This window comes from Brachionichthys hirsutus, unplaced genomic scaffold (genome assembly GCF_040956055.1).
Source record: "Brachionichthys hirsutus isolate HB-005 unplaced genomic scaffold, CSIRO-AGI_Bhir_v1 contig_809, whole genome shotgun sequence".
NCBI lineage: Eukaryota > Metazoa > Chordata > Actinopteri > Lophiiformes > Brachionichthyidae > Brachionichthys > Brachionichthys hirsutus.
Genome location: NW_027180564.1, coordinates 18,851 through 39,537, shown reverse-complemented (window position 1 = coordinate 39,537; position 20,687 = coordinate 18,851). Strand labels below are relative to the sequence as shown.

Genomic DNA, 20,687 nt, shown 5'->3' with positions numbered 1-20,687 from the left:
CTGTGGAGGAAGGAGGAGAGGGAGACAACTAATTCCTTTTCACGCCTTCTCTTCTGCTCCGTGCAGACTCGCTGTGCGCTTTGAGGGGTCCGTCAGTCCGGCCGCTCCTCCACGCGTGGCTACGTTCTCCATCTCCGTGAGAATTAACGACACCTGCGGGTCCGTCCCGCGCCTGAAACGCGGCACTTCTCCGATCACGGCGGCAGACGAGCACCCGGCGCGGGGCAGGGGGGCGGGAGCGAGATCGAGTCCGCAGAAGGGCAACCAAGTCGAGGCGAGAAACGCGCGCAGCACCGACCGAGGACGATGGAGAGCGCAAGAAACATCTCCGGCGCCACTTATCAGAACCAACTCCCCGAGCTTTACAGCAACGGCAGCTTCTGTCGGAACTTCACCGACGGCAGCAACACAACGAGCCTCGCGGAGACGCGCTGCGCGGCGGAGCGCGGACTGACCCGCAGCCCCAACGACGACACCAACCCCGTGATCATCGCCATCGTGATCACCGCGCTCTACTCCATAGTCTGCGTGGTGGGGCTCGTTGGAAACGTGCTGGTCATGTACATCATCGTCAGGTAAGACAATGAGAAGCCCCCCCCCCCCCCCCCCCCCCCCCACGGAACACGCACAGGTGTGGATGCGCGCTTCCTCACAATCAGGCCTTTTGCGCTTTAATACTGTCATTATGTAACATGACCACGATAAAAGCAACCTGTTGCTGTGTGTATACACCACATTGCAGGTCAGGATGTGTGTGCGGGTGTGCGTGAGTGTTTATGCGGGCGGGGGAGCCCATGCGTGTGCGCTGCTGACAGGTCTGCCAGCTCTGTCTGTGGCCGTTCGTGCGTAAAGATGGTCCTCGACCTCTCAGGACCCTCCAGCGCGTTGGAGACTTGAAGAATGTTTCCATCTTTCCCACCGCTTCGAAGACCCGAGCCTTTCATGCCACCTGCTTCTTAATCATCCTGTTAATAAAGGTATTAAACTTCATTTCAAACAAACGTCTCAACTTCAAATACTTCAAATAGGAAGAGCTTTTATTCTCTTCAATCGCCGGTCACAAGGTATTCATACATAAAGAAATGTTCACACATGAAAATGGTTATTTATTTGCTCTGACAGGCATTTGACACAAAATTCATTGCTGAGAGAGCGATAATGCGAAAATTTATTTAGGGAGAAAGAATTCATGATTAGGCTTACTATTTGAAATGGCACACGCTGAATGCTTCCCATTTTTACACATTGCTAATTTTATCCAAATATATACTCACTGTAGGAATTCATGGAAATCATATAAATGTCCCTTTGTGTTCATTTAGGGCATAATTACATCTAAAATGACCTGTTGCTTTAATTACATCAGCCCACCGGATTTAACTGGTGGCCTTTAATTACACATCAATGCTTGTTAAACGCTCCCAGGCTGATCCGAATGAGCCTCTTTGAGGTGAGACAGGTGCCTAGATCGGTGGACAGGCTGGAGGTCTGGAGGAGGAAAAAAGAATTGAGAGGAGAAATATGGATGGAGAGGCAGTTGAGAAGAAGGGAGATATAATTGAAGGGGATCCGCCTCCATTTTTCCGAGTTGTGATTACCTTGTTTTTGAACGATTGAAGAGTGGCTGAGCAGAGGATTTAAATTGCTTAACTTGCCAGATTAAATATAGCTTTACAATTGAAATGACATTAACGACCGATTTAAAAAGGTGATTGTTATTTTCTACCACCTGCAAATCTCCTTCCTCTTCTTCTGTTTCTAGGCAGCTGCAGCATGAAGTACATGCTCACTTTCCGGAAAGCACTTGTAATCCTTTTCATTCCGAGTGGATCATGTGTTTGTTTTTTACACACACACACACACACATATATATAAATACGCCAGACATGACATGTTTTAGGATTGCAATTGAAAAGGCATTTCATAATTAAGATGAGAAGAAGCTTTTATTGTCATTATATAATTTGTACAATGAAATTACAAGGTTAGAATGGAAAGTTAGTCCTGAGCACGCCGCCACTATGGGCCAACATAACCTAATAATACTAATACATGTTTTTCCAAAGGTGGGGGGTGGCGGTGGGGGGGGGGGGGGGGGGGCAAAGTACCCAGAGAAAAACCATTCAGATGGAGAGCGTATGCAAACTCTACACAGAAAGTGCATGTTGAAAATGGGTGTGAACCCATGACCTCCTTGCTGTGAGGCAACAGCACCAACCACTACGCCACCGTGCCTCCTAGTTGCTTACAATAAATGTGTGCTTAATGTGCTCAAGCTGCTGATTGTACGCTTTCCTCCTGATGACAAACACCAGATGTTAGTGGGGGTGGGTGGGTTGTAAGTTTATTGCTGCAGTCACCTGTCTTAACATCCACCTGTGAGGCTTAAGCACAGCCAGTACTTCCACACTTAGCTCCGTCCCAAGGTATTCGTCCAAGTTATAAATGAGTTCAAGCTGATTGGCCAAGGCTGTGATGAGTATCATTGTCAAAAACAGTCGATAGGAATCTCACACCTCTCTGGAGGATGAAGAACCCCGGTGAGTGTTGAACTCACTTTTGGGGCATCCATTTTAAGCATTTCAGGTACAAACCCAAGCCCGGCATGGCCTGCTGGTTCCGCACTACATCTTAATATGTAAGGTATATGTAACATGACAGGGTTCACCATAACCCAGAATGATGAAGTCAATTGGGTTATTGGGTTATTGATCACAGAATGGATGCAGAGTGTGGACCAAACGCTATGTATCGTGCACTTATTTAAAACCAGGCACAATCACGCTGCAAGCCCCCCCCACCCCCCTTGCCCGCCAACACATTTCCCTTTATCACTTCAGTTTTCCAATTAATGAAATGCTCTAAAGGCCGACTTTGCGACTGCAGCAACAGTGAAAATGCATTTACTCCACCAGTATCGCTGGCATTTCAATAGCAACAAAGGGAATGGAAAAGACAAAAGGACGCAAAGGCGTTTTTGAATTGGTTTTCATTCTTTTCCTTCATTTTGACGACCGGTTCTTCCTCTGCAGCTTTCTGCCAGGGATGCAAGAGAAGTAGTGATATTTCAGTTGGTGGCATGAAAGCCTGCATTACGTTTTCTATAGCAGCTTATCTACGGATGGCAAGTGCGAAGGTCGTGACTTTGGCTTTAACACGTTCTCTCGATGAGGTAATGAACTAGGCCTCATCCTGATGTTGTGAAGGAGCGTGCTTTTGGATGGAGATGTGCGGAGTTGAGGATCGCTGTGAGATTTATGGATCTCCTCAACATTTTGAGCTTGAAAGATGAGGCTTGAGGTAAAAGAAGGTAACTGTGAACCACAGTCCACCGGATTCTGTAACATTCATCCTCTTCTCTATCTTTCTGTTTCTCTTGGAGGTCTGGCCTTTCCTTTCGCTTCTGGTGGCTTCACAATAAACTGGCTAATGACACAGAGTGTTTTTTTTGCTGGCAAATGTATTGTAATGTATGTTTACATTGACTTCAACCCCCATTTCGCATTTGTGGTCTCGAATGCAGTTTTCTCAGCATAAATGGAGACAGAGACGGATAGGAAATGTTTGCCCTCATTGTCTGAGTAATGATAGCCCTCATGCCATAAAACGTTTCTCTCTCACTCTTTATCTCCCTGTCCTTTCCCTCATCTGTTTGCTCCCCACTTACATCCGCAAACTTCTTTCGAGCAAGCAAACACAACCAGAGGTCTGCACGCTCAATTGAAGAAAAATCAATTGCGGTTGTGTAGAAACTGCAGAGTTCCACGAGGAATATGCCATCAGCGGAGAGTGCTTCCTGTTACCATGGAAACACTGTGAGGTGTTTTGAGCTCTATGAGTGCAAAATGACTCCAACGTCTCCTCAAAGCCCTTCTAGATTGTGGGACGCTTTCCTTTGAGACTTTTGCTTCTGCTGGACTGGAGGCATGGAGTCGCTCTTGATTCTGTTGCTTCTTCACTCGAGCCAAGACATCCGCAACCCTTTCTCTCTTATGTCAGTGTAACGTCCAAACCTCACGTCTTTGCTGTTTATATTTAAGCCTGAAAGCCAGTCACATGAAGTATGGTGTTATGGTGGTGGTAAACACAATGTGGTTCACAAGACTAATGTTGTAGATCCTCACTAATGTGTCTCTCTAAAGAGTTCCTCACAACTGCGGCTCTCTGACATGACAAATAGTCTCGGGTCTGTGCTTCAAGCAACTAATGGCCAGACTGTTGAACTCCAGGTCAATGCTTGACAACAAAGCTTTACACAAAATCCATTATAGTGCTTGTGTTGATTGTAAAGGATCTAAAAAAGATGAGAATGTAGAGTCTGTCTTAAATCAACAGGGACATAACCTTTATGTAAAGGCTTGGAGGCATTGGGTGCTGTTTGTCGTTTATTTTGTTTTTAGTGACTGACAGCAGCGCCATTCGACATCACATATCGAAGCTTCATGATTGAGACGATTTCCTTATGTTATATATTACCTCGTGGTTTCTTTATGCTTCAAGACAACATTGCATTCATGATGGCATTCATACAATATGCCAAGCAATTTATTTTTTCACATTATGCAAAACACTGCAATCGCTCGACGAGACCGGGCAGAAAGAGACGAAGGAACCTGAGCAGCGATTTGTTCAGATTTACACGGGCACAGCTTCAGTGCAGAGTGCAAGCTAAACTGTGTTGCTCTCGCTAAGCTGCACCAACACGGAACCAAGTCCCTAAATGTTTAGCAGAACATGTGGACACTTTGAGTTTAAAATGATTATATTATCGATCTAAACAGTGAACCCTAACCTCAGATTCATACTCCGACGGCGCAGTGGCGATTCAATATTCTCGAGTCTCTTCGCCGCCTGCAAACGTTTGAGACCTTGCTCCCTGACCCTTTGTAACAGCTGTACAGCGCCAAACAAAGCGGCCTATTACTTGATTGAACGACAAACTGAACGCTCAATGATTGCACTTGGGAGTGAATTTCATAGTGCAATCACTTTGTTTGCTTTAGATTACTGACAAATATGCCCCGGGACAACATGAGTCACGGAGCTCTATTCAAATCCCAGCCTCAGTCAGTCGGGTTAATAAAGCTGCTTGTTGTTATTAGTGCATTTTTTTACCTCCTTAAAAATTTAAATTTCAAAAACTTGCGACGTCGCGTATCTGCACACAAACCGGTGGCACTGAGTCCAAGTTCCTTTCAAGAAGAGAATTACGAGATACGACTAAAGAGAGTTAATTAGGCTGTCGTTCCATTGTGTGCGCAGTGTTTGTGTGCGTCCGTGACTAATGAGCGCCTTAACATCACTGGACACAGCAGAAGAGTAAGAGCGCCATCGGTATTCAATGGGAGTTGTTCTGTTGAGCTCAGCGGACAGCAACCGCATGCAACACTTATGAGCTGCGGATTTAAGGGCGCAGAGGCCGCAGGCAGCGTCTGCAGGACGTCGACGACAGTGTTCCTGCACAACAAGCTGACGAACTTGTTTCCAAACCAGCCTCACCGTATGTCTCGATTTTCCCAATTTTCATGTTTCCTGAGATGGGAAAACCAATTGCGGGAGTGAATGACAATGAATTTTACACCCTTGAGCAGTGCATGATAGATCATGAGGTCATTTACTGTATGTCCTTATGGCCCAGATTGAATCATGCTAAGGGACGCTGCACCTCCGCTACTGATATTAACCTGCAGCTGGATGCTTTGGTGGTGTTTTAATCTGCTTCTGAAAGCCTTGCAGACCCTAAATAAGTGACTGCATTAGTTTCTCAATCGCTCGCTATGTTGAAAGCAGTGATATTTGACTTAACATTAAAATCAGACAGTAGACACCCACTACTACTACATAGATTGCTTATAAGTTCAAATGTCCAAGCTGCATAATACCAGCTGGTTGTGCCTGGCCCATCACAAATGAGGATGGAATCTTTCTTAATAGGAAGAAGGCGTATCTGGCGGGACAAATGAAACATGATGTCTCAGATTCATCTGGATCCGGGCTCGAAGACATCAATACCTCATCAAGTGATTTCCAGCACAGCGCTGCCAGCGGAGGAGAAGCACACCCACCCCAGCCTTCATAAAGAAGGAGGGGGCGGAGATTGTAGACACTTACAAGTTCCTAGGGGTGCAACTAAATGATAAATTGGACTGGACTGACAATATTGATACCCCCCCCCGACAGGAAAGGGCAGAGCAGGCTGTTCATCATATCCTTGAATACGTGCGTAGTGAAGCTAAAGGTTTCCTTCCGGTGTCGTCTTTTATTTTTGTGGTTTGTTGGGAAGGAGGGATCAGGAGCCGTGGCACAAACAAACTGAATATCCCAGCGAGGTAGGCCATGCAGTTCTATGACGGACCTGGAGGTGGATGATGTGGAGGCAGCAACAAACGAGAGGATGAGAGGAAAGCTGAAAGCTTTGGAGTACAGTCCCTCCCATCCGGTCTGTGTGGAGCTGAAACGACTCAGGAGCCGGTTCAAAAGCAGAATCATCCAGCCACAAGCCTCAAGGCGCCGGGGAGGCTCATTCATGCACAGCACAGCACCTCCCACTCTGATTAAGACTCCACACACCACTCTGTTATAAGGTGCATGTTAATAATATAGCATTGCACACTTGCAATGCGCATGCAAGTATTTTTTTTATCCCACATTGCACAGATCAGACAGTGAATTTAATGTTTATTCTTATTTTATCATCTTATCTTAGTGTGTCTCATCTTATAGTAACTTTTCTAACTATCTTAATATAACTTGTTTCAGATCTTTTATCCTGTTAAATACACTCCATATACACGCAGTTGTTCGGATGTCGTAGCTAGGGTCCTTGCTTTAAACTGGTTTCCCACAGTTGCAATCATCTTCTGGAGACATGAAATTTGGAACTGGTAATCCATCACTTGCTGCTGCACTGAAGTCTGAGGAAGAAAAAAACGTCCACTGCAAAATCTGAAAGTCACAAAAGAATCACACCACAGACGCATTGAAGGCTACATTTGAGAAAAACATTCCATGGATGGATGTTTTCCCTTTTCATGACTCACAGGTGTTATTAGAGGGTTGAGTTCCATCCTCATCAGTGACTGTAGATCAATATGTAAATCTACGAAGTTCCCACCCCAGTGGAGTTCGCCTTTGGGCATCAATTTGGGTATTGATATTCTTCCATCAATTCCAGTCAGGCCAATCGGGAGCATTCCACAATCTCACCTCTCATTGTTGAGTGATTATCGTATTAAATAACTGTCAATGTCCTTCAGCAAAGGTCAGAGTAGTGAAATTCTCACCATCCGGGTGCGTGCTTTGAATGGTGCGACAACAGTTTACATGTTAAAAAGGCATGTTCAAATATGCATCGTCTTTGAATCCTTTCTTTGTATTATCAGCGCAACTTGGGCAACAATTACCTAAACAGCATATTGTGATAGTACAATGTTAGAAAATGTGCATTCAGCACAACACAAAAAGTGATTTGCAGAGCCAGCTCAATTTGTGATGACCTGATCCCGCTCTGAACTTATCTTATCATATTAAAGCATGAAAATCACTACAATCTGTGCCGCTGTCTCTTTTCCAAATCTAAACTGAGAAAGCGAGAGACATGGGAAGGGATGAAGTACTGCATTTGAAAATAAATCAACACAATCCTGGTTTGAGGCTGACATTTTCTGTTTTTATGGATTTTTTTTGTGTGTGAAAAAGGCTTGACAACCAAACTATTGATTTGAATCATGAGAATGTCTGTACACAAATATCATCATACATCATACTGGACTGAAAATATATATACCAGTATATATATATAAATTGAGAAAGTCTTATTTTGCCTTAGCTTCTGCACTGATCCCTCCTGACATATTACCCAGCTTCAGTTTTTTCAGTTTGGATAACCCAAAGCTGAAAGCTGCAAATAGCTTCAAATTGATGTTAATACAAGTATAACAAGTACAATTTTCCAGATGGTGGTGGGCACTGGTGAAATGGCTCAAGCCTCTCCATTCGCCTCGCAATCTTCCCAATCCTTATTATTCCTGTGCAACACCTGTATTATATAGTGTGGAATACCGTAATCATATTTGTTCCCTCCTATAGTGTCTCAGTGCTCGATTAAGAGCCTGTCATGTCTGCTCCATCACTGCAGATTACAGTACAGTCAGATCGGTCCCCCCCCTCCTGCAGCATATTCTTAGCAGTGGCAATCTAATGACTACCATTTACTGAAATGATTTACAAGCGTTTAAAACCAATAATTAGGGAGAAATATGGTTTGCAAACATCTGCACCAATAAAGCAGAAAGTGTCCTCCGTCATGTAGACAGAAAATCATTTCTTTTATTGTCTCTGATAGCTCAAGCCTTTTCCTCTTATTGCTGAAAGAAGTCTGTCAGGAACTATTATATGACCAAAGGAAACATCTCCAGCGGTCAGTAACGCCCAGCGCACCCGAATCCGTCACGCTCGTCACGCTGTGCATGGACGATGTCATTGTTCAGAGTCACCGGCACAAGTGTGTGTTCACAAGAGCAGCCTCTTTTCTGCAGCCAGGACTTAATAGTTTATCTGCAGCAGCAGCAGCAGCACATGAATCATGCACGAAGCTGCATGCACACTGGCCAGCTTCTCCGGGTTGTGATGACCTGTGTTTAGTCTGCTGTTTAGCAACAGCTCCGAAAGTCATTCTGGTCTTGTCTAAACTGTTGACCATTCATTTTATTTGTTGAAATCTGACGATTTTTGTTGATGATGTTGATTCAGCAATCCCCCCCCCACCCTTCAAACATCCACACATAAATTCCTCTTGCTTTCACAGCAGCTTTAATTGTGAAGTTATTTTCTTTTTAGAATTGTTTATCAAAATTATTTGACCGATGTTCCCGCTGTGAGTTTCAACAGCCACTGTGTTCTTTCTTCTCATTTCACTCCACTGAATATTCTAAGAGCTCTTTTCTTTCAATCACTTTGCTTTGGCGTGTTTGCATCATCCTGTGAACTAAATTAAACACAACAGCAAAACAGCAAAACATTTTAATTTATCCCTAAAGATTCAACGTTCGCCTCTTGAGAGGAGTGTTGCCCCAGAATTACACATAAGTGGATTATATATCCAGTGGCCGATGTTGAACCCATCAGACAGCATTAGCTCAAGGGTGTGAGGGAATAAGTGAGCACAGGAAAACAGTCTAAATGTTTGGTGCGACCCCCACAGCAACAGAACGCATACACTCCACGTTCTACATGACAACATGCTGCAATGTCTGGCAAAAAGGGAATCAAAGGTTTCTCTTATTGCTGCCAGCTACTCAAAAGAAAAGGTCGCTACTGTTGTAAATGTAAATTATAATAATGAAGTTGTGTCGACATCATCGCACCTGTCACAAAGTTCTCTTCTGCTCCTTCACGGTTCAACAGTGAAACACGTTTAAGTCGCTGCATGCCATGTTCCATATTTATGAACTATTGATGTTCTGTCATCCAAATGCATTTTCTCTCTTGTGACTGTTCCCCATCGTCACCCGTGTGTGTTTGATTGAACAAGAAGGAAATTGGGCTCTGAAATTATCGTCTGGTTTGAATAATGAGGGCATCCTTTGTCACTGAAGGGCTGGGGCTGACCTCCTTCAGCCCAGCAGCGGCACATGCAACATTTACAGGTACCGGAGGAGAGTTTTTGAGTTTTAACATGTATGTGAATAATGTATGTCCGTTTTTGTGTTACTGCAGTTTCAGCAATAGATGAGACTTATTAGGAGTTCAGGCTATAGATGCCATACACATTTTTAATATAATGTAGGAGAAGGAGCCCAAACATTGTATTTTATCATGATTAAAAATTTGCCCAAAGGACTGCATTAAGCTCTAGTGAATATTTGCATATTAAAACAACCAATCCTCACACATCCTACCTGGGTAAGAGTATTTTTATGCAAATGAAGGCTATCAAATGAGAAAATTGGTTGTTCTAGCGACTATAATAATGTGTCTGAGAGGACAGCCTGTGAGATCCCATTGAAGTGTCTTGCTCTTTCAACTCAGAGCATGTGCGTTCACAATCTTTTTTTACAAATCTGTTTCCCATCAGTATTGTCACATGGTTGATTTACTTTCATTACCAGATTAGTATTTAGCTCGTTTAAGGAGAAATAAAGACAGATGAAACAGCAGGAAGGAAGAGACCTCACTTCCCAGGTGGGGAACATGATAATGGGTTGATGAAAGGATATGAATTAAACATGATTTCTCTGAAATGGCTGTTTTGGATAATTTGAAGATCCATTAGCGTGCATCAATCTGCGGCCTCTGTGCTTCAGTGGTCCATGAAAAGACCACAGTATTTCAGAGGCAGACTGAAGGATAACCGTTATTGAGCATTTTTCTATTCATGAAACGGCAAAATGAAGATTGACTATTACAAATTGTTTACTTTTGTCTGTTTATTTCTGTCTCTCTGCTGGTAGTTATAGGTTGAATATCTGCTGGAGACTTGTTTAATTATCAGTTATTCACTTTATGGGGGAAAAAACAAACACGTTTTTTCTGTTCTTTTTTTGTATTTCTAGTCAAAGGTTTCTTTCATAATGAAAACGAATGTGCATTTTCTCCATAATGATACTTGATTAGTATCATTGCTGATCTGTTTCATGCATTTACGGATTTACAAGTGACAATTTACTACAGCGATTATCCATGTAACTTGCTTTCTATTAAGCGCATGTAAATTCTTGCCAGTTAAAACAAGTATGGATATTTGGACAGGGAACAGATTTACAAAGTGGATGTTCTGATAACCAACAATAAGGACCTTTGAAAGAAACAGTCCGACAATAAGAAAGAAAGAAATATGAATAAAATACCTCCATTCTGGTAATGCATGATGGGATGAGGTCACTTAACTCCATGCAGCGTGCTGTTCATCAATAAGCCTGTCGTCTGCAGCCATGTTAACAACACTGACAAAGTCAATAAGGGGCTGCAGGTGATTACCTCCAGCTCCGCCACAGCAAAGACTCAGCAAAGGGTGACGGCTTTTACTTCATCGCGGGGCGCACTTCAGTCCCCGTGCAAATAAAGTCTGAAATAACAAAGACACTTAAGCCGTCGGTGTTAAATTCAATCAGAATTTAATCGGCAAACTGTCATCTCTGGTTGTTAAGCGGATTAGGGATTATTGAGGAGGGGACTAGAACAAAACCGAACTAAATTACCTCACAGGCATAGTAACAGTTGGGATTTAATAAGGTGAACAGCAGAAGATGTGATGTATCACTGTCACTTTAACCTCTTGCAAGCAGGTGTTACACAGCAGCAGCAAAATTAATTCCCTTCTCGAGGACCCGGCTTTGTTCAAACCGGACTAATTCATGTCATCACAACGCCACCTCGGCGTTAAGCCTATATAAAACTTCCAAAGGTTTTTCATTGCCTTGCAGCTGCCCGGTGGCAGGAAATAATCTGACACACCATGCCTTTGGAAGTTTGAGCAGGCCAACAGCTGCTGTTGGTATAGCTTGATGGAAAATCCCCGAAATTGAAAAGGACTTAAAATTAACAGTTCACGGTGGAATTCCAGTGCCTTTCGCACGAGCATCTCCCAAATTGCTTCATTATAGCTTTAGCTTCTGAGGTCATTTGCTCCATATCAATTCTATACTATGTGCCATTTTATAATAACCCTCAGACATAGACCTGATTGCAGCAATCAGCAGTAGAAGTGCTTCTTACATTGAACACAATGAGAAAACAAAGGCAGCTTGATTAACGTGACGTGATTCACTTTGAATGTGGAGATCTTCTCATGTGCCATGTGAATTATCATCACAATTCTTCTCATGAAGATTAGATGTTATCCATGAATTTGTGTTAAATCCCAAAAAAAGACTGTAAATGATTGTTATATTTATATTTCATTTGGGATTTTGTCCCTGTGTTGGGATGAATAACCCACAGGCAATATGCTTGACAATATATTTTGACTACAGTCCTAATGGAGCCATGTGCTTTCTTCTGCTTTCTATCAACACTTCTCTGTCCTCCACATCCTTTCCCATTAACACTGAAAAATATTGCTTGTGAGAACATTTTGTGATATCTATAAAAGGGACAGTCCTTGATCCTCGCTTGATCACCTTTCAGAACTACAACAGACTGGGAATCAGTTTTGCTGTCATCTATATTTTCTATTCTGCTTATTCTGCTGCTTATAATGAGAGTTTTCAGAAATGCATTTTGCTGCATGCAATTTGATGAGCCTTTCTGTTTCCACGTCGGCAGCAGCGCTTCTACCCAACACGTTTAGACTATAAATATTTTCTTGGCACTCTGCTTCTGTCCTTGTGCTGTCCCAGCGGTCCAGGAGCAAAGAGGACAATGTTCATTTACTTAAACCTTGTACTGTTGTTTATGAGCATGATGACTTATTGACTCAGATTTCCAGACCAGCTCCCAGGTGAATATTAAAGAGTGTTACAAAAAAAAGAAAAGAATGTACAGACAGTTTTAAATCAGAGATGATGTCACATTGCATTGACACAAAAGAAGAAAATCTGAATTCTTTTTTATTTTTTTGTCACGTTGTTTCTCGTAACACACTTAAGCCAAAAAAGTAACTGTGAGAATGTAATTGTGCCACATTTGCATATCAGTGTCTTTCATACCTCATAACCAAAATACAGCCCTGTTTTCTGCTTTGTAAAGTCAGTGGGGGTTTTTTAAGATGTTAATTCACCTTCATAAATAGAAGAGCTTTCTCAACCCATAATTGAAAAACCAATTAACCGGATCGTCAATCTAAAATATTCAGCAACTAACGAAATTACAATTCCATTATGTGGTGAGAGAGCGAGACTGATGTTTTTATGATGAAGTTTACAGTTTCAGTGGGAATGGCGCGACCCTTCTCCGAACTGTAGAATCAGAGCGTGGCCACAAAGACACACAGCCTGAGAAGAGCCATTAAACGGACTACTAATATGACTTACCGGTACACAATTACAAAAAGACTACAAGGAGAAATGACCTCAACAAGATAGAGGATTCAAATCTTGTAGCTATAGACTTTAAAAAAAAAAGAGTACAGGACAACTGCAAAGAGTGACAAAACTATTGTACAGGTAGTCGTTGACTACAACCACAATTGGTTCCGATGGATTGGTCATAGTTCAATTTGGTCGCAAATCCGGCCATGTTAAATTACCCTAAAGATATTATGCTGTGTCATGATACTGTAAATGAGGAGACTAGAGAGACAAAGAAGACACAATTTCCTCTCGGCAGACATCGTGGGTGAGACCGCAGAAACTGTCGAACACTCGATTCGCTCGCTTTCCGGTATGTCGTAAAAACGCGACTTAAACAGACAAAAAAACAACAGACCAATGTGGTCGTAAGTCGCATAGGTCGTAAGTCAACGACCCCCTTAAAACGGGTTAGCGCCCCTGAATGTGGTTGTTCTTGGGTTCTTTCTACTGTATAATAACACTGAGGGGTCTGGTCTTTATCAGGGGAAATAATCATCTTCTTCTTTTGGCTTGTCCCATCAGGGGCCGCCACTGCAAATCAACCTTCTCCACTTCACCCTGTCCTTTGCATCATCCTCCCCAGCACCACCCACTCTCATGTCCTCCCTCACTACATCCATGTATCTTCTCCTAAGGGGAAATAAAAATAATAATAATAATATATAATATACAATTCCAAAAATCCTTGCTTTCTGTGCAGATACACTAAAATGAAGACGGCCACAAACATCTACATCTTCAACTTGGCTTTGGCTGACGCTCTGGTCACCAGCACGCTACCCTTCCAGAGCGTCAACTACCTTATGGGGACCTGGCCCTTTGGGGAGGTGCTGTGCAAGATGGCGATGTCCATCGACTACTACAACATGTTCACCTCCATCTTCACGCTCACGACCATGAGCGTTGACCGCTACGTTGCCGTGTGCCACCCAGTCAAAGCTCTGGACTTCAGGACGCCGCACAATGCCAAGATAGTCAACGTCTGCAACTGGATACTCTCATCCGCCATCGGCCTCCCCGTCATGTTCATGGCCTCCACCACCGTTACACGTATGCACGCTCACACAGGCGTAACGTCATTCCTACAGATGCTTTTGCTATGTGTGCAGGAAGTGTGTTTGTGTCTGACCTTTAGAATTAAGGACAACATTAACATTAACAGATAAAGATTAGCTTTTTTTAGAATAGTGAATGTTTGTGTGAACACGTGTGTGTGTGTGTGTCCTCATTCTGCATAGCCAACAGCAACATTGACTGCAAGCTGATTTTCCCCCACCCATCCTGGTACTGGGACACCCTTCTGAAGATCTGCGTGTTCATCTTTGCCTTCATCATGCCCGTCCTCATCATCACCGTCTGCTATGGCCTCATGATCCTGAGGCTGAAGAGTGTGCGCATGCTGTCAGGCTCCCAGGTGACGACAAATCTGTTTGTTTGTTTGTTTGTTTATAAAACATGAACCAAGGTGAGAAATAATCAGGTGCTTTTGTGAAATCTGTTATCGACTGTGTGGCTGTTAATTAAAAGATTTACTGATTGTTTTTTTGTTCAGAGCAATGAAGCAAAGTGCAAAGTATCAAATTTTCTCAACAGTAAACAATAAAAAAATGATGCTGTGGTTCAGTTTCCATGAATTGCTCTAGATGGTGAAATGATTCAGACGCCACTTTGACAATAGTATTTATTGAGTTAGTATTAGAGAACACTAAACACTGGCTGCAGGGCTTGGACACATTCTGGAGAGGGCAGAGTTACCGAGGATGAAATAGGAAAATTAGTGAAAGATGAATTGTTCCTATTCCATTCCTTTTAATGTCCCTCCCTCTACGCGCCCTGCCTTATCCATCCTTATGCTTTCTTTTATCGTCAAGTTTTTCCTTGAACCTATCCTTATGTCCTCTTTATTTATCCATCCATCCATCTGTCCTTCATCCATCATCATTATCTTCCCCACCTCACCTTCACCTGCTGTCCTATTTGTGTGGTCTTCCCCGAAACTCACCCTGTACTCCTTTTATCCCAACACACACACATATACAGGAGAAGGACAGGAACCTGCGTCGGATCACCCGTATGGTCCTGGTAGTGGTTGCCGTCTTCATCGTATGCTGGACACCCATCCACATCTTTGTCATCATCACAGCGCTGATTGATCTTCCCAGCTCCACAATTCAGACTATCACCTGGCACTTCTGCATCGCCCTGGGCTACACCAACAGGTACGCTTCGGCCGTCGCACAAGTGGATGACCTGCCGTAGATAACATGAATCTTATCATAAGAAAAAATATGCGTTTAACAGGAAAGACTGAGATATCGTGTTGTTATTGATTACGTCAATTTGATAAACTGTGACCTTTTTTTTTTTTTTGCCCTTTGCAGTAGTCTGAACCCGGTTCTTTATGGCTACCTGGATGAGAACTTCAAACGTTGTTTCCGTGAGTTCTGTAGCACGAGTCCCTCGGTTTTGGAGATGCAGAACTCGTCCCGAACCGGAGCTACTAGCCGCAAGCTCCCACAGCGCGAACACAACAGCCCAAACACAAGGGGAAGGTCCAATCAACAGGTACATGTCGTCGGTTGGAAATCATTGCAGCACGCAATCGAAATTTGAAGAAATAAGATGTAAAATAATGAGAAGCATGTTTTTTTTGTATATTGAAGATATCACTCTTTCACACTTGCACCAGGATACCAAGACAAATTCCTTGCAGGTATAAGTGTACTTGGCAAAAATCCCCTTCTGAGTATTATCAGTATTCTCACTGATCTCTCAGCAAGCTCTCTGATCAAATTCTAACTTTCATTTTAAGTGTAATCACATGTAAGGTTTAAAAACTGCATGCAGCCTGATCTACAGTAACATACTTTACGTCTGCAGGTATGACTAGCCTTGGAGGGGTCATCGGTGGACTCTCGCTGTTGTGGCAGCGTTGCCAACGAGGATCCCAACTCAGAGATCACGCAGGTCACCACGGGACTTTGACCGCTCCCATGCAACCGAACCCGAACCTGGACTGAGCTGCAGTGGTACAGTCCACTTCAATGATGCTTCACTGCAGCATTTCATCAGGGCGGGCCCGTTACTATTTGCATGGTCGGGACTTCTTTCTCATCCCAAATGGCACACAGTAATGAGTCTGAGTAAACTAAAAAGAAAACCAAGCGTCAAAACCATGAAGACAGAGTACTAAATAACCATTCATGCAGCTTCACCAAATTGTGATCTACTGGATCCAGTGTCATTAATCCATTGATGTTTTGAGTATGTACAACAAAGACGGACAGAGTTAGATGGATTTATGAATGGCAATTAAACAAGGCAAGATACGAGGCTGCCTGGTTGATCTGCCTTACTGTGTATAGATTTAAAAAATCAATCAATCAATAAATACTTCTATGTATGCAGATTTATTGTGACATGATTTATATTTTTCTTCTAATGCTTAGTTTTTCAAGTGTTTGAATGTGTGAAGAAAAACAATTCCTCTCCTCTCCTCTTCTCTCCACTACTCATCTCTTGCTTCTGAATAAAAAGAAGGAAGGCCAGTTTTTTTTTTATCCTACCGGGGTTTGGGCTGAAAAGCGAACTCTCTAAATCAGCAAAGAAGATCAGTTTGTGCAGCACACAGACATTTTTGTGACATCACCTGGTCGCTGTGAGATAACTTGCTCCACATATTGACGTTAAATAAATTTACTTGTGAGTGAAGCAGGAATCTACATTATTGCTGAACTGACTGTGCTTAAGTGTTGTTCTTTGTGCTATACCTGCTTGTGTTTGCTTCAAACATGCTGTAAATACGAACATGATTGTATTTATCAAAGTAAAGTATTGTTTTTTCTTTTTTTAAATCAAAAGCTTTTGTATCTTGAATCTGTGTTGTTAACAGAAGAGATATATAATCATAAAACTGTGTACAAAATGTCTCCAGTTATTACCTTAGAACTTTATAAACTGTGATTTTGACTTAAAAACATATATATATATATATATATTTCAATGTCATGCTGTACATACAACAGAATGTTTGCAATCACTGGTTTCATTAACTCATTAAAGAATATAGTCTATCATACATTTGTTATTTACAAAATATTGTTTACTTACACTATTTAGAACAAATACTAGAATAAAATCTGTGATCAAATTGTCACTTTTTTATGCTGTGTATTGCATTTTTTTGCACAAGAAAAAATAAAAAGGAGAAAAAAGGTGTGTAGGATAAATATTATCACCTAACAATAAAACTCCTGGATTACGATCTCCGCACTCAGACTTTCTCTGAGATGTATCATCCAACATTCAAGAAAAAAGAAGTTCAGCAGCTAAATGAGATCATAAGCTATTTTTTCCACAATAAAATAAAACACTGTGTGACAGAGGAGGAGATGTAATGTGTGTAATGGATGTAATGGAGTTTTCAGTAGGTGACATCTGGTCCATCCTACAGGACATAGGGTATACTGGTTAAAGTAAAATAAATTTGATGACCTGAACTCCTGTCTCCATTGTTTGCTTGCTTACATAACTTAGGAGTCAATTATGTTTTAGCTTCTGCTTTATTCTGTTCTTGAAATGGCATTTCTTGTAACCTAACTTACACATGAAGATTTCTGCAGGACTCTGTAACGATATACTGTATATAATTTTACTGCTAATCAGTGCAAATGAAATAAAATGTTCCTCTGAATCTCACTGAATGCCTCATTTTTATTTAATAATAATACAATTTAACCTAAATGTTATTGTCTTTTCTACAAATGCAAAATCTCCCATTTCCACTGAGCGATGAGGAAAAATCACCTGGAATAAAAATGAATTATGAAGGGAAAAGTATCTCATAAGGAGACAGGCCATGGCTGAAATCCAGCAACTGGCAGTATGAGGAAAGAGCTTTTATTACCATCAGTCACTTACTACATCCTAGAACTATAACTTATTACCAAATGATTGCAGTAGTGTAAAACCTGCTTCTTGTTGTGACGGAAGTGACCTCAATATTTATCGATCACAAGATGCTGAATCAGCTCAGTGTGTGCAGTCCATTTTTATTTAGTTGTGAAATAAATGTCAGAGCAGAAATTGTGACTGCACTCACCCAGCAACCAACCATCGAACCAGCATGCACAACATCAGGACTCTGGAACAAGTGTTTAACAAGATTAATGTTTGCCATGTCTCCAGCAACTCCCGTGAGCCGCAAAGCAGAAAAGTGGTAGAAGATGAATGAATGAATGAATGTCTCGGAACACCAAAATGATTTTTTTCCCCTTGCCATTTAATCATTTTTCAGAGTATTGGATTGGATTGCCAAGAGTGCAGTGAAATAAACTTTAATTCAAAAAGCGAGGGCGTAAGAGTCTAAGAGGAACAAACCAACAAGTCCAGTAAAGCGGCTGCTGCCCACTTTAACACTCTGCCTGCCAGTGAACCAGCCATTCAGCAAAAGCTGGCAAGCCTGACAGCTGGATAACGGCCTGTCTCCTTGGTCCGTCGATCGACCAACCATCGCTGTAAAAAGTCTGCGGGGTGTAGTTTGTTTTTACTTCTTCTCTCTATCTACCTCAGACACTTGGCGGTTGGCAATGGGCTCCGTCTTAAGCAGCCAGTCTAAATCACTGAAAATATTGCTGACTCCATTTTTTACTAGGCTATCACTCTGCAGGACTATGAGGCACAGGAGCCATCCAGTCAGGCAATAATCCCATCCATCCAGTTGATTTCATTACCCTTTCCTCCAGCTAGTGCTTTGCTTTGCAGTTCTCAGGTCTGTTCGCTAGAAGAATGGCAATCAGTTTGATTATTACCCCCATGTGCCCATTATTTTAGTATATAGCGCTGTTAAAAAATAAATAAATCTACATCTACCTGCTTGATGGTAGCATGCAAAAACAAGAAAAGACAGGACAGGAAAAGTGTGTTTGCTGAATATCCGGCCTGCTCTCGGACAGACATGAACATACGGTAAATTCGCATGATTCTGCACGACTGCTCTTCCAAAATATCACTAAATATTCCGTTCGTGACTTGGCTTGTGAAAACAGTTTCTTAATGGTAACTTAGACTTTGTTTTAAGGAGAGGCAGGATCACAAATTTGGCCTTGTGTTTTGATAGGTATGAAAGCTTATTCTTCAATTCAAATTCTAATTTGGAGGAGTAGTCTCATAAAATTGATTAATGCGACTAACTTCCATCTGCACGGTTCTTGGGAAGAAGTGATCATCTTCATGGAGACAAAATCAAAGAAGATCCTCCTTGAGAGGATCAAGTCAGTTGCTTTATGGGAATCAATGAAACCTGTCAAGTGTCTCTGTAATATTTGAACAAAATCACACTTGACTTGCATCTTAACTACAGACAGCTTTAAGAGTGCAATAATATTTTTTTCCCTCTTCCACCATCAATGTTTTGTCTGTTTTTCTATTAAATCTCGCACTGTTGTTACGTCTGTATCAAATAAGCGTGTTAATTTGGGGGTGGGAACTTATTCCAACCCTTGTTCCTCCACGGTTCCATTTACAGCGGGAACTAACCGGAAGTCATTGCTCCATTGCATTCCGGCGGGCCGCCAGCGCGTCTCCGTAATATTAGCTTTTGTCATCTTTGAACTGTTTTCATTTCATCGAGTGAGTATCTTTTTTATTCTGGACGTTGTTTTATCGCATCGAGTATTTCATTCAAACAGCGCCTTAAATTTCGGTTAGAAGACTTTTTGAGGGTGAACACCCGCTAGCATGCTAGCATGCGTAAAGTTATTGAAAGCAACGAACGTTAGCATGCTAGTTATTAGCTATTCGTGTTTTATAAAAGTGCTAGAAAGCAATTCGAAGCTCGCGAGTTATTACTTTTATGACTATATCAATTACGTAAGCGGTTCAAGTAGAGAGACAGGAATTACTCTTACAATGATAAATTCATACATATTCCTCGTGTACTACGCATACTGTACTAGTAATATTTGACGAACAGTCCGCATCACTTTTTTTTTTTACTTTTAGTAAGTCATCTATTTGTCTCTGTCTCTGTGTGAATGTATGCATTTGTAGTATATCTGACTCTTTTTTTCTCTCTCCTGTTCAGAAGCTGTCAGACTCATCTAAGCAAGAATGACGGACAGATATAACATCCACAGTCAACTAGAGCATCTTCAGTCCAAGTACATCGGCACGGGACATGCTGACACCAGCAAATGGGAATGGCTCGTCAACCAGCACAGAGACTCTTACTGCTCCTACATGGGACATTTTGACCTTCTCAATTACTTCTCTGTTTCCGAGAACGAGAGCAAAGCACGGGTCCGCTTCAACCTGATGGAGAAGATGCTTCAACCATGCGGACCGCCAGGTGACAAACCTGATGATCCTTAGCCAACACTGGACCGAGCAGAAGATGTTTTTTGATACCGTTTTGACATTCAGCTTAATTTTTTGCCACACACTGAATGTTATTCTCTTTTTTTTATTATAATAAAGTTAGAAAGGTTTTGTGTGTCTCTTCCAACAGTTAATGGATTGTCTGATTACGCAAGAAGATCCGAACATTATCCAGAAGATTATAGAAAGCAGCACAGTAGTATCTATCGCCTGTCATGTGTTTGTATTCATTCTGTCTTCTTTGTTAAATTCTCTTTTTCTGTTTTGATTAAAAAGTGTTGTCATCTTACCTTTTGCATC

The 20,687-nt window shown here is 42.0% G+C and overlaps 2 protein-coding genes across 2 annotated transcripts; both read left to right on the top strand.

Moving 5' to 3' along the window:
- Window positions 1-306: 306 nt before the first annotated feature.
- Window positions 307-16,030, top strand: LOC137915976 (mu-type opioid receptor-like). Its single transcript, XM_068759099.1, has 6 exons — window positions 307-575; window positions 13,711-14,060; window positions 14,249-14,424; window positions 15,051-15,229; window positions 15,392-15,588; window positions 15,891-16,030. Exons 1-6 carry the CDS (start codon window positions 307-309, stop codon window positions 16,028-16,030), a joined length of 1,311 nt encoding a protein of 436 aa, XP_068615200.1.
- A 3,536-nt stretch (window positions 16,031-19,566) lies between these two features.
- Window positions 19,567-20,676, top strand: LOC137915975 (splicing factor 3B subunit 5). Its single transcript, XM_068759098.1, has 2 exons — window positions 19,567-19,640; window positions 20,095-20,676. Exon 2 carries the CDS (start codon window positions 20,121-20,123, stop codon window positions 20,379-20,381), a length of 261 nt encoding a protein of 86 aa, XP_068615199.1. The 5' UTR covers window positions 19,567-19,640; window positions 20,095-20,120; the 3' UTR covers window positions 20,382-20,676.
- The last annotated feature ends 11 nt before the right edge of the window (window positions 20,677-20,687 follow it).